Consider the following 13098-nt stretch of genomic DNA (forward strand, 5'->3'; position numbering starts at 1 on the left):
TGTACCTTACACTCTACGTATAATCCTGCTCATGCACCAGAGAAGGTCACTCCACTCCTGCTGTCAACAGAAGCAACTATTTTCAAAGTAGGTAGCAGAACTGGTTGCTGCCTCTTAATGAAAATTATTTTTGAAAGAAAAAAGTGACACATAAACAACCCTTCATTCCCAAACCTGGTTAGACAAGAATGTTCTTGGGTGTGGGCTGGCTTGTATAATTAACTATGCAGCTGGCTCTCTTGGTGCCTTTTGTAACATCTCTCTCTCTTTCTCTCTTTCTCTCTCTGGCTCTGCCCAGTGTAATTCAGGTATCTCACTTCTCCTCCCCATCTTTCAGGTGTGGCATTTAGGTAAAGCTTTTGACGTATTGTTCTTCCATTCCTTGCCGGGACAGCAGCCAGTGAGGTTGCCGGCTTTTGTGAAAGGGTAAGGTAGTCCAAGCCTTCTGCTGTTACCTGACAGTTGCAGGAGAGAGAGAATAAAGTGTTGAGGCCAGGAGAAAAAGCTACGGGATGGAGACAGCAAGAGCAAATGGGACCACAAGTAAGTCAGAAGACGTGAAGACCCCCGCCTCTCCACCAAAAGAGGCCGAAGAAGGGAAGAAACCGACTAGCCCAAACAAAGGGGAGAAAGATGCCAACAAGAATAACACCATCCCTGCGCTGGAGATAGAACAGCTCAAAAAATCGATATATTCTGGGGGTGACTGGAAGAGGCCAATCATCCAGTTTGTTGAATCCGATGAGAAGAGGTCAACCTATTTCAACATGGAGTCTGGGGAGGGCAAGAAGCCAGCGTTCCCCTCCATGCCTCTAGGGGAGCCTCGGAGGTCCCAGATGTCCTTCCCAGAAAGAGGGGACCTGAGAAAGTCTATATACAACATGGAAACAAAGAAAACCTTCACCAGCGAAGGGGATGTCAAGAAGCCACTGTATTCCAGTGGGCAGATTGCAGATCTGAGGAAGCCCCTTGGGGAATCTGGAGACACCAAGAGATCCAACTTCAACCGGGTGAGCAGAGGGTCCAGTTCAAGGCCCCGGGTCCTCGAAGAGGTCCTCTGCGACTCCTGCATTGACAACAAGCAGAAGGCCGTGAAGTCCTGCCTTGTGTGCCAAGCCAGCTTTTGTGAGCTCCATCTGAAGCCTCACTTTGAAGGGGCTGCCTTCCGGGATCACCAGCTCCTTGACCCCATCAAGGACTTTGAAGCCAGGAAATGCCCTGTGCATGGCAAGACGATGGAGCTTTTCTGCCAGACGGACCAGGTCTGCATCTGTTACCTCTGCATGTTCCAGGAGCACAAGAACCACACCACGGTGACGGTAGAGATTGAGAAATCCGGCAAAGAGGTATTGTTCCTTTCCTACATATTATACTGGACCTTTGCCCTTTCCATATCAGGAAGTGAGACACCTTGAATCAGTCTCAAGTACTCCATTTCCAACCCAGCAAACCTTCTTATGTCTAATGACATAAATGTGATACAGTGGGCCTGTCCGGCTGGTTCACATGTGCATGCCCATCACTTGATATCTCAACATGTGATGATTTTGCACCCTGATCATAGCTGTCAACCCCCGGATTTGAAGATAAGGAATCCTATGGGGCTGTCAACTCCCGGATATGAATGTAAGGGTGCTGAATAAGGGAATTTCCCTCAAAAAAGGGAAAGTTGACAGCACTTACCCTGATATGTGTGAACTGAGTGTACTCGGGGATCTAGGAAGAGCTGCCTGGCACTGAGTCAGATCATTTGGTCCATCTGGCTCAGTATTGTCTACATTGATTGACAGAAGCTCTTTCAGCCAGGGGTTATATCCAGACCTACTTGCAGATGCCAGGGATTGAACCTGGAATCTTCTGCCTGCAAAGCAGATGCTCAGCCACTGAGCTACGACCTTTTGCCTGAGAAGTATTTTGAGGCAAAATATTATGAAACTCTCTGGTGTTGGCAGAGTCACGTATTCCAGTTACTGCTTGATGCTGGAGTTCGCAAATAAGGAGCATGCATGTGCAGACTAATTATTGATTGTCAAGGTGAAGGACAGCCTGGGTCCTCATAACTTTAAGGGGAGGCCCCATCCTCAAAGAATTTAGGCTATATATAAAAGTTAGGCTCTGGGGACTTTTGTGACACTTGGAAGTCAGAAGCTGGGCTGTTGGTATAATCTGGATGTGTGCTCATGGTAGCTGTCGGGACATATGTCTGTGGGACCTGGGGTGTGTGTCAGGCATGGAAGGTAGAGAGAGAGAATGGAAGACAGGATATACTGTGCTCTTGAACTGAAGTGAGGGTCATTGTTGTAAGGGTATTTCTGGCACTGTAAAGTAGCCGAGTGACAATTACAGTGAACAGTTTACAAGGCATGGGTGATTGATGGGTTAAAACCTGATGGGTTTCGTGCAGGAGAAAGAGAGAGAGAGTGCCGGAAACTTCTATGACCTAGCCCTCATATTTCTGGAAAGAATAGTTTTAGCAGGTACAACTTGTCATGACAGAGCGCTGCAGGGTGAATAAGGATGTACTCACCTAAGGGGGACTTACACCACATAGGAGGATTTTAACACCTTTCCGTTTCTGTAGAAGGGGGATTTTTACCTCAGAAAACACCTGGAAGGAAGGGGGTAATATAGATAAACCCAAATATTTTTGGACTTTTTACTCCCTGAATGATATGAGAGGATGAAGACCCTGGCTAGACATTTCCAGTGTCCACCCCTCAAGATTCTGCCCCCAAAATACTTAACATCACTCTGTCTTCTCTTTTTCTCTGTCTCCCTACTTTTCTTTGAGAGGTGTTTATTTTCTCAAAGGATTTTCTTTCCCTTTTCTTTCGGTTTTGGGTACAGCACCTTCAACACTGAAGGTGCCCAGTGGCTTAAAAAGGTAGAGTCATGTTTTATACAGGGGGCCTCACAAAATAGTTTTAAAGGCATATGAATAATCATCACGAAAAATTCCTCTCAGAAAGAGCTAAGAAAACTTTTTTTAAAAAAATGAAAGGATTTTTAATATATATATATTTACCTAAAAAGAGGTGGAGAATTAGGGGAAGGTAATGGCTACGGCAGCCATTGAAAACTCTATTTGATGTGTTTTCTCAACTAAGTGACAGTTCATGAGGTAATAATTTCCTACATGTAAGGGCTAAAGAATAGTCCATTGGAAATAAATAGGTAGCATTATAAAAACAGCCAGGCCAGTCAAAATATTGGTCAGAGGCACCCTCAACAGGAAGTGTATAATTTTAGGATTCGCGGCAGCAACAAAAATCAATGTATTTTCACCTCTAAATCCTGTCCAGCATTTCAGGCAGCAATGCACTCCTCTAGGCTTCTCCAATCTGCCCCCACCACTGTATCTTCCATTTTTCCTTTTCCGACTGACACCCAACATTTCACGGCTAGCGAGTGTTGTTGAATTATCCCCAGGGTTTTCCCCAGAAGCAGGCTGACACCTCCATCTTGTTTCCCAGTGACCCCATTTTGAATACAATCCAGTTGCTGCTGCTGATTCAATTTATATCTTGTGCATCTCCCGAAGGAGCCCAGTGGCTCCCAGATTGGCACTGAGTTTGTTATTAGAGGGAATGATAATCCTAATGGAGGTCAAGCAAGTAGTCTGTAAAGTTCAGTATTGTCAACCCTGATAGGTAATGGCCACATTAGAAAGCCTGGAAGGATACCTGGGAGCCCAGAGATTGGACACAGCAAAACAGATACACACATAGGGACGGACTAATCTGTCAATATCACATTCTCTTGGCTCCTTATTTGTTTTCCACTTTTAAGTTCAGTTGTTCACATTTCTGCAAAAGTTTGTGATTTTTTTTTTTAAAGCCCTTATGAAAATTCACCAGCATTTCAAATGCTCACTTGTCTTAACACTCGCTTTTTAATCCACTTTTTAAGTGGATTTGTAACTGGCTTACTGACCGAACCCAAAGGGTGCTCATCAATGGCTCCTCCTCATCCTGGAGAGTAGTGACTAGTGGGGTGCCACAGGGTTCTGTCTTGGGCCCAGTCTTGTTCAACATCTTTATCAATGACTTGGATGGTGGGCTTGAGGGCATCCTGAGCAAGTTTGCAGACGACACCAAATTGGGAGGGGTGGCTAACACCCCAGAGGACAGGATCACACTTCAGAATGACCTTAACAGATTAGACAACTGGGCCAAAGCAAACAAGATGAATTTTAACAAGGAGAAATGTAAAGTACTACACTTGGGCAAAAAAAATGAAAGGCACAAATACAGGATGGGAGACACCTGGCTTGAGAGCAGTACATGTGAAAAGGATCTAGGAGTTTTGGTTGACCACAAACTTGACATGAGTCAGCAGTGTGATGCAGCAGCTAAAAAAGCCAATGCAATTCTGGGCTGCATCAATAGGAGTATAGCATCTAGATCAAGGGAAGTAATAGTACCACTGTATTCTGCTCTGGTCAGACCTCACCTGGAGTACTGTGTCCAGTTCTGGGCACCACAGTTCAAGAAGGATACTGATAAGCTGGAACGTGTCCAGAAGAGGGCAACCAAAATGGTCAAAGGCCTGGAAACGATGCCTTATGAGGAACGGCTTAGGGAGCTGGGTATGTTTAGCCTGGAGAAGAGAAGGTTAAGGGGTGATATGATAACCATGTTCAAATATATAAAAGGATGTCATATAGAGGAGGGAGAAAGGTTGTTTTCTGCTGCTCCAGAGAAGCGGACACGGAGCAACGGATTCAAACTACAAGAAAGAAAATTCCACCTAAACATTAGGAAGAACTTCCTGACAGTAAGAGCTGTTCGGCAGTGGAATTTGCTGCCAAGGAGTGTGGTGGAGTCTCCTTCTTTGGAGGTCTTTAAGCAGAGGCTTGACAGCCATCTGTCAGGAATGCTTTGATGGTGTTTCCTGCTTGGCAGGGGGTTGGACTGGATGGCCCTTGTGGTCTCTTCCAACTCTATGATTCTATGATTCTATGAATGCAATTTCCCCCAACAAAATGCATTTCTATATGCTACTGTCACCAATATATGCATTTTGCTGCATGCTTTCCTTAATTTACGCATTATTATAATGATCCATCACAAAATTCAAGAAATGCAGATTTCAGTGGGTGGCTGTGTTTCGGTTCTCATTTTGTTTTGAAAAGGGAGGATTTGATAGATTCAGCCTTCAAGGTGAACTGAACCACATTTCTCCCCATCCCCAAGAGCAGAGCATCACGTCTCGTGGGACAAACTGCTGAGAGGGTTAAAGAGATGACAAGCATGTGGGACTAACTAGGGATCTGGGTCACCCTTAAACATGTGCTGATGTATCAGGGAAGCCACCTAGCTCACTGCTTTGGACGCAGAAGCTCCCGGGTTCAGTCCTGCCCATCGCCAAAGGATCAGATGGCAAGTAATGTGGAAAACCTCTGCACAAGACCCTGGAGAACTACTGCTAGTCAGGGTTTTGCTCTGGGCCCGTCTATTAAAATGGCTTGGATGAAGGAGTTGAGGGACTGCTCATCAAATTTGCAGATAACACCAAACTGGGAGGGGTAGCTAATGCTGCAGAAGACAGAACAGGATTCAAGATGAACTGAACAGATTGGCGAACAAAATGAATTTCAACCAGGATAAATGTCAGGTTCCACACTAAGACAGGAATAACCAGCTGCACAAATATACTATGGTGGACATCTGGCTTACCAGTAGTATATGGGGAAAGGATCTAGAGGTCTTAGTGGACCACAAGCTTAATATGAGCCAACAGTATGATGCAGCAGCGAAAAAAGCTAATGCTATTCTACACTGCATAAACAGAAGTATAGTGTCCAGATCAAGGGAAGTAATAACACCACTCTATTCTGCCTTCTTCAGATCACACCTGGAGTGATCTGGAAGGTGTGCAGAGGAGGGTAACAAGGAGGATAGAGGGTCTGGAAACCAAGTCATATGAGGAACAGTTGAGGGGATTTGGTATGTTTAGCCTAGAAAAGAGGAGACTGAGAGAAGATATGATAGCCATCTTCAAATATCTGAAGGACTGTCACCATGGAGTGTGGAGTAAGCTTGTTTTTTCTCCTCAATGGCTTCAAGTTACAAGAAAGGAGATTCCATCAAGAAGAACTTTCTGACAATAAGAGCTGCTCGACAGTGGGACAGACTCCCTTGGAAGGTGGTGGATTCTCTTTCATAGGAGGTTTTTATGCAGAGGTTGGATGGTCATCTGTCATGGATGCTTTAGCTGAGATTCCTGCATACCAGAGGGGTTGGACTAGATGACCTTCAGGATCCCTTCCAATTCTACAATTATGAGTGTCAATAAGACTGGGCAAATAAGTGGACAAATAATTTGACCTGGTATAAGACAGCTTCCTATGTCCTTAGTTACAATGTTGTTTGCCTGTACACTGGGAAAAGTAACAAACCCTTTTTTTATTACACCCCTGGGATAGTAACTTTCAAAAAATAAAATAAAATGGAGGTCATCAGCAAGAATTTCAGAAGATGACATTTCAATGAGTGTTCGTCATTTAGTAAGGGATTAGAAGCTTGTTGTTTCTTTTCCCCATCTGCTGGCCTCCCCAGCTTCATTCCAAAGCCTTGCCTGTAGGCTGTGATTCACAAGGCATGCCAGGACTTGAGGGGAGCTGAAATTAACTGGAAATCTCCTGACCTGATTCTTGCTGCTCATGCAGATAAAAACTGGAACTTGGTTTTGAGCATTGCTCACTTGCTCGCTCTGGTCTGAATATGAGGCTGGGGTGAGAGAGGCTTGGTATGAAAACCTTTGGAAATGGGGACTCTGTCACTCTGCCAATGCCAAGGGAGTGTTAATGTCTTTTCAAGTCAAAGCCAAGAGCCCAAACATAGAAAAAATGGTTGACCCAATTTAAATCCAGCCAGGTGTAATGTTCTGAGAGTTACAAACTGGCTTTAAAAAAAAATGAAGAGTTTGGATTTGATATCCCACTTTACCACTACCCTAAGGAGTCTCAAAGCGGCTAACAATCTCCTTTCCCCTCCTCTCCCACAACAAACACTCTGTGAGGTGAGTGAGGCTGAGAGACTTCAGAGAAGTGTGACTAGCCCAGCAGCTGCATGTGGAGGAGCAGGGAATCGAACCCGGTTCAGCAGATTATGAGTCCACTGCTCTTATCCACTACACCACATTGAGGGCAGCCTCTTTTTTTACTCCTTTTTTTCAATTCCACCCACTTTTTTAGCAGCTCAGGATGGTGTGTATGCCTCTCCCTCCAATTTATACTCACAACAACCCTGTGAGGTAGTACGGGCTGAGAGAGAGTGACCGTCCCAAGATTGTTCTGCTAGTATCATGTGTGAGTGGGGATTTAACTTGGTTCACAGTGGTTCTAAATCAGGGGCGGCTATCCTTGCACTATCCAGATGCGGCTGGATTACTACTTCTATCATCCCTGTCCATTGGTCATGGTCACTGGGGCTGATGGGAACTGGAGTCCAACAACATCTGAAGGACCACAGGTTAGCCACACCTGCTGTAAGTCACCGCAATGGCTTATATGGGATATACGCAAAGCTGAAGAGCCGTTTATGAGTCTCGCTTGCTTGCTAATCGCTATGCATTTATGCAGATTGCAAGTGCTGATGATGTAAAATCCAAAGGATACCTGGGTATTTTTTTTTAAATTGCAACTTCTGCGTACCTCCATTTGAGGAAACTGTGTGGAAATGGTGGCCTCCCCTCCATCATGGAACTTGAAAAAGCAAAACAGCAAATGTCACCTTGATGACTTGTCTTTATATCTAAGATATGCGATAAACCCGTGTGAGTCAGAAATGTGGCAGCAACACCCCTTCCTTTCTCTATTTTCAGCAGAGCATGCTCTAGCCTTTAGCAGTGAGAGGCAAAAGCCTCTCAGAATTTACTGCTATCCAAAGTTAAGCCCAATATGTGAGGTTCCAGCAGGATTATATGATTTTTTCCCCAGCTCTGTCTTTCTATTTAAATGTCAGAGCAGATGCTAAGACTTTGTGAGGTGTCAGGTTACCAACTGTATTATCCTTAAAGCTCCTTGGATTCTGTTCCTCTTTCTTTCTCTTTCTTTCATTTTCTTGCAGAGTTATTATTATTTTATTTTTAACAAAAACTTTCTGTCAAACCTGCCAAGCCTTCGGGCTCACAGAGTTGAAGAAAGAGTGAGGGGAAAGTTTACAAAAAAAATAATACCCTAAGTACAAAACAAGGTGTGGGAAAAAAGAAGATTACTGAATAAAATTCTCTTTCACACACACAAAGCACTGGAGCAAACATTCTCTGTTAGCAAAAGAGAGTTTTACAAACAGAATCTGGAAGTGCTTCCAGGGAGCTAGATACATTTTATAAAAAAAATTTATAAATATTTTTATTTCCAGTACACTTTTTCTGAAGGTTATTTTTTGCCCCTTCCCCCCCAAAAAAACCTGATAAAGCATAAGAAATATCTGACAACCACAGGTCTGGAAATAACAAAGAACTGTGGGCCCAGCCCTCATCTTGTGTCAGATCTCATCTGAGCGAGAAGGCTTTGATCCCCCCACCCCCACCCCCGCTTTTAAAATTTATTTTCTTCCTCCTTGTTTCCTTTTGTGGGTCTAATGAAGCTCTTTAGAAGCACTGTCAGTGACTGGAACTGGGTGTTTCTAATTTAAACAAAGTGGTGTGCAGATGAAAACCTGTTCAAAGTACTTAGCCAGCCTTTGATACCTCGGTGCTCACTGGAGAAGGGGGTTTGGAGACTTCCCGTAGCTTTGGGAGAGGTTTGTGTTTTGTAACAAGTTTCCTCTCGGAGAACAAACAAGCCTTCCAAAGTATATGCATTGAATCCAGTTCTTTTGTTATCCCTTCCTGATGAAAGGGCGGTTGCTATTAGGAGAGGTGCAAAATCACAACACGCAATTCTGGCTTCTCATAGGAAGATAAGAAGTTGCCAGTAGGGACCAGTGTAAAGAGAGACAGCAAGCCTTCTGACACCCTGAATTTCTGCTGCTTACCTTAACTGGGGCAAGGAAGGGGGGGTGAGTTCAGGACTGGTGCTTCTGCAGGACAGGACAGTACTCAGATTGGTTTTGCTGGTGCCTCCATACAGCCCTAGAGCCCCACCCTGCCCAACCACCATCCAGGTAAGTTGTAGTGATGCTGGTGTCAGGAGAGTGGCTTCGTAGCTCTACCACACCACACATTGACCCATCTGGCTCAGTATTGTCTACACTGACAGGCAGAAGCTCTCCAGGGGTTCAGGTGGGGTTATCTCCCAGCCCTACCTGGAGATGCCGGGGATTGAACTTGGGACCTTTTGCATGCAAAGTAGATGCTCTGCCACTGAGCTACAGGCCTTCTGTCTATGTCCCTGAGTATGGGACTTGGCTCCCAATGCAGAGGCTGTGATTTATGGATGGGGCTGAGTCCTGGCAGTTCTGAATTAGGCTGAATTAGAGGTGGGGTTTGTAAGTCCAGATAACAGTGGAAAGAGAAGAATCTCTCTCACACACTGGAATGGTGGTGTACCTGCCTCTCCTTTCTCCCAAGCTGACTGCTAGAAAATCTGGGTGGCTTCTTAGTTTTGCAAAACTTCTACCGCTGCTCTTGTTACCAAAACCAAAGAAGGCGAGACCCAGTGGCCTGGGTTCACAGATAAGGCTAAAACATTGTTTGTTTAGTCACAGTGTGGCTTGTTTGAACACCAGAACTCAGCCCGCCAGACAAACCATGGTTTGATTTCTGGAAAAGTAGAAAAAAACATGGTTTGTTGACTTACATTCGAAATGACAAAATTCTCAAAATAAGTATAAAATCAGTAGTTTTAAAAACATGACTGGTTTGTGAACATTCCTGTGGTATCTGGTTGACCAGATGGAATGCTGAGTTGGAAATACCCATTGCTCAGAAATACCCATTGTGCTTGGCAAATTTCATCTACTGTTACAACTGAGCTGGTGTGAAAGTCTAATGCTTGTGTCTATCATAAATGGGACGTCTGCACTAGTGATAGGAGAGGTCTCTTTATATTGGCCTTTAGCTTTTATTCCCCTGCAAAATGTTAAACACGTAAGTAGTTCATTTGGCCATAAAAGAAGCCGAGAACTTGACTTATTCTGAGTTTTAAGCTTGTGATTTTCAAGTTGTTGTTGTTGTTTTTTTGGGGGAGGGAATAAAAATGTGTTGCTGAAGTCCACCCCATTGACCTAGTATTGTAAGTCTTTATTGGCACGTTGATCTTTTCAGTGTTGTAACATTACCTGAGATCATTGTTGGAGAGCAAGACTGAAAGTTAAGAAAATTAAGAAATCAGAAACTAAGAGTGAACCACTGGAGTTAATCAGACAGACCACTAGGTTACTGAACATAGCCAGGTGTTGGGGAGTCTGTGATACAATAAAGGAAGTGGCTTTCAGAATGACTGTGATGGGGTCAGATGTATGGATCCCAAACAGAGGTCAAGGGCCGTTTGGGAACTGACACTTCAAAACTGTTATCAGAAGAGCAGCCTCATCTTGGGGGTGCAGGACACAAAGCTTTGTTCCCTAACAGCTCACTGTCAATCCCCAGGATCTGGTGCCTGAGGCAGTTGCCTCCCTCTGCCTAATGGTAGGGCCACCCCCTGGAGGTTGACTTGCCACATTACACAATAGAAGCACATCATAATTCATTATGCAAGAGCCATATTCAGCCATCCTTTGACGCTGATTCTCACCACTGTGGTTGGGTTTGGGCAGGGCTATTGCAAATGAGTTGTGGGAGGAGATTTGGGTGAACACCCAGAACTTTCACTGAGGAATGACAAGAGGTTGCTTGAGTTTCCTCTTTCATCACCATATTGATTTGCGATCATCATTGCCTCATGGTGCATACAGATCACATATATGTGTTTAGCTTACTTTTCACCTTCCCATGCACATCTCCTCCCAACTCACATGAGGGTGGCTAGCTTTATTCTTACTCAGTTGTCCTACTAATGTCTACCACCAGTTCCTGAAGGTGGGGAGGTTGGCCATTTGCTGAAGTCTCAAGACTGAGAAAGAACCCACTGCCTGAACAGCACTTCCGTTCTCATTTTGCATTTCAGAGGGAAGTCACATACAGCTGTCAGGTGGGAGCCAGGAGGGCAAGGTAGGAATCAGAGTCAGGAATTCAGAACCAAAGAACAAGCCAAGAGCCAGGGAGGACAATCATTGACCAAGCAATGGTCTGAATAGGAAGCCCTTTATAGTTCATTCTGTTGAGGAGAGTCAAGGATCAAAGTCCAGATGAGCAGAGACCATTCAGGACTTGGGAACCTTTTTCTGCTTAAGCCAGACTTCCCCAATGTGGTGTCCTTCATATATTGTTAAACTATAACTCCAATCAACTCTGGCTTTTGGCCATACTGGCTGGGGCTAATGGGGGCGGAAGCTCAAAACATCTAGTGAACAAAAGATTGGGAAAGGCTGGCTTAAGCAGTTACATCAGCCTGCAGCTCGGGTGGTTTCTTGCAAGAGTCAGCCAGGCCATGATGAGAGCCAGATTTCCCATGCTAACGTAGGTTTTGCATAAATGTCAAATAATGAAAACATGGTAAGGAGTAACCTACATTCACTGGTCAGGATCGCCTCTTCTGGCTCAAACGGGCCAGACAAATGCTTTTCAAATGCTGCTTTTGCTCAGCCCAAGAACATGCTCAGCACAGAAACAAACACTAGGCGATTCTGAAGAGGGTGACCTTCAAAAGGGATCGCATTGTGCTCTGTATATTGCATGTGAAGTGTGGGTTGGCAAGAGCTGACATGAAGGGGGCTCTAACATCCTTAAGAGCTGCACTACCGAGAGATGTTCTGAAAGCACAGCATCTCCCATTGTGTGGCATTCCGACAAAAGGAGGCACACCTGTCTGTCTGCATTGTTCCCACCCTCCCTGCCATGCAGCTGTTCAAAGCATAGAGTCTTCTTTGGTTCAGGAGATGGAAATTGGTTCCCAATTTTGGGTGGGGGGACGGGACAAAGCAGTGTTTGTGTGTTTGTGTGCAATGGTCACCAAATGAACCATCCTCACTATCTCATGCCTCAGCTGGGGCATCCATCTGATCAAGGTTTTGATTCTAAATTAATTCAGCAGGAATTTTTTTGGGTGTGTGTGTGTGTGTGTAGCTCAAAAGTTGTACTGTCTCCCTCCATTTTCTGCACAGAGAGAAAGGAGCAAGTGATGACCACTTGCTGAAATGCCTTTAAAAGGATTAGACAAATTCATAGAGGAGAAGGCTTTCCATGGCTACTAGCCATGATCTCTATGCTCTGCCTCCACGGTCAGAGGCAGTAATGCTTCTGAATGTCAGTTTCTGGGAACCTCAGAAAGGGAGAGTGGGTTCTTGTGCTCAGATCCTGCCTGCAGTTTTCCCGCAGGCATCTGGTTGGTCACTGTGGGAACAGGGTGCTGGCCTTGATGGGCCACTGGCCTGATCCAGCAGGCTCTTCCCACGTTCTTAAGAGCAATATCCTACATGCAGACATGTGGGATTGGGGTTACCTGGAGGGACGGCTGTGCATTGCAGAAACCCCAAATTGAGGTGTTTTGGTTTTTTTAAAATGTACTCCCCCTACTTTAAGTAGGTCTGACTAGATGTACTACCTGTGCTCCTAAGTTGCAGAAATATCATAGGAAGAGAGGAAGCAAGTCAGAGGATTGTTCAGTATTGTCTACACACTGACTGGCAGCTGCTTTCCCAGGTTTTCGATAGGAGACATTCTGAGCCCTACCTGGAGATGGGTGTGGACTCTATTCCGTCTCCCTTGTTTGGTTCGGTTTAATTCCTCCACTTCTTTCTAGCCATATCACCTTTCAACATATAATGGGCATATATACTAGTTTAACTGCTTTGGCTCTTCCCCAGAGAATCCTGGGAAATGTAGTTTGGTGATGGAACCAGGAATTAGTCCAAGCGAGCTTAACCTCCTCCAAAGTTCTTTAGGAAGAAGAAATGGCTGGTGAAAAAGTTGAAGCTTATTTGCGCACACGCTCTCCTCCCCCCTATTTGTCCCTTAGTTTTTCTGCCTTGCCACCTAGCTGTGGTGCCCCACTGATCAGCACTGGTTTAAACCATTCATGCCATTCCAGTACGGAGGAAGTCTCCGGGT

At 44.9% G+C, this 13098-nt stretch overlaps 1 protein-coding gene across 3 annotated transcripts in view; it reads left to right on the plus strand.

Annotated features, from left to right (window-relative positions):
• Nucleotides 1–263: 263 nt before the first annotated feature.
• The window catches only part of TRIM29 (tripartite motif containing 29), a 47306-nt gene continuing 34471 nt past the window's right edge, over nt 264–13098 (plus strand). For all 3 annotated transcript variants that reach the window (XM_035139070.2, XM_035139072.2, XM_035139073.2), the window contains exon 1: nt 264–1346. In XM_035139070.2, coding sequence (XP_034994961.2) covers nt 513–1346 — 834 coding nt within the window. In that variant the 5' untranslated portion in view covers nt 264–512. The remainder of the gene's footprint in view (nt 1347–13098) is intronic.

Source organism: Zootoca vivipara, chromosome 15 (assembly GCF_963506605.1).
Source record: "Zootoca vivipara chromosome 15, rZooViv1.1, whole genome shotgun sequence".
In the NCBI taxonomy this organism is placed as follows: domain Eukaryota; kingdom Metazoa; phylum Chordata; class Lepidosauria; order Squamata; family Lacertidae; genus Zootoca; species Zootoca vivipara.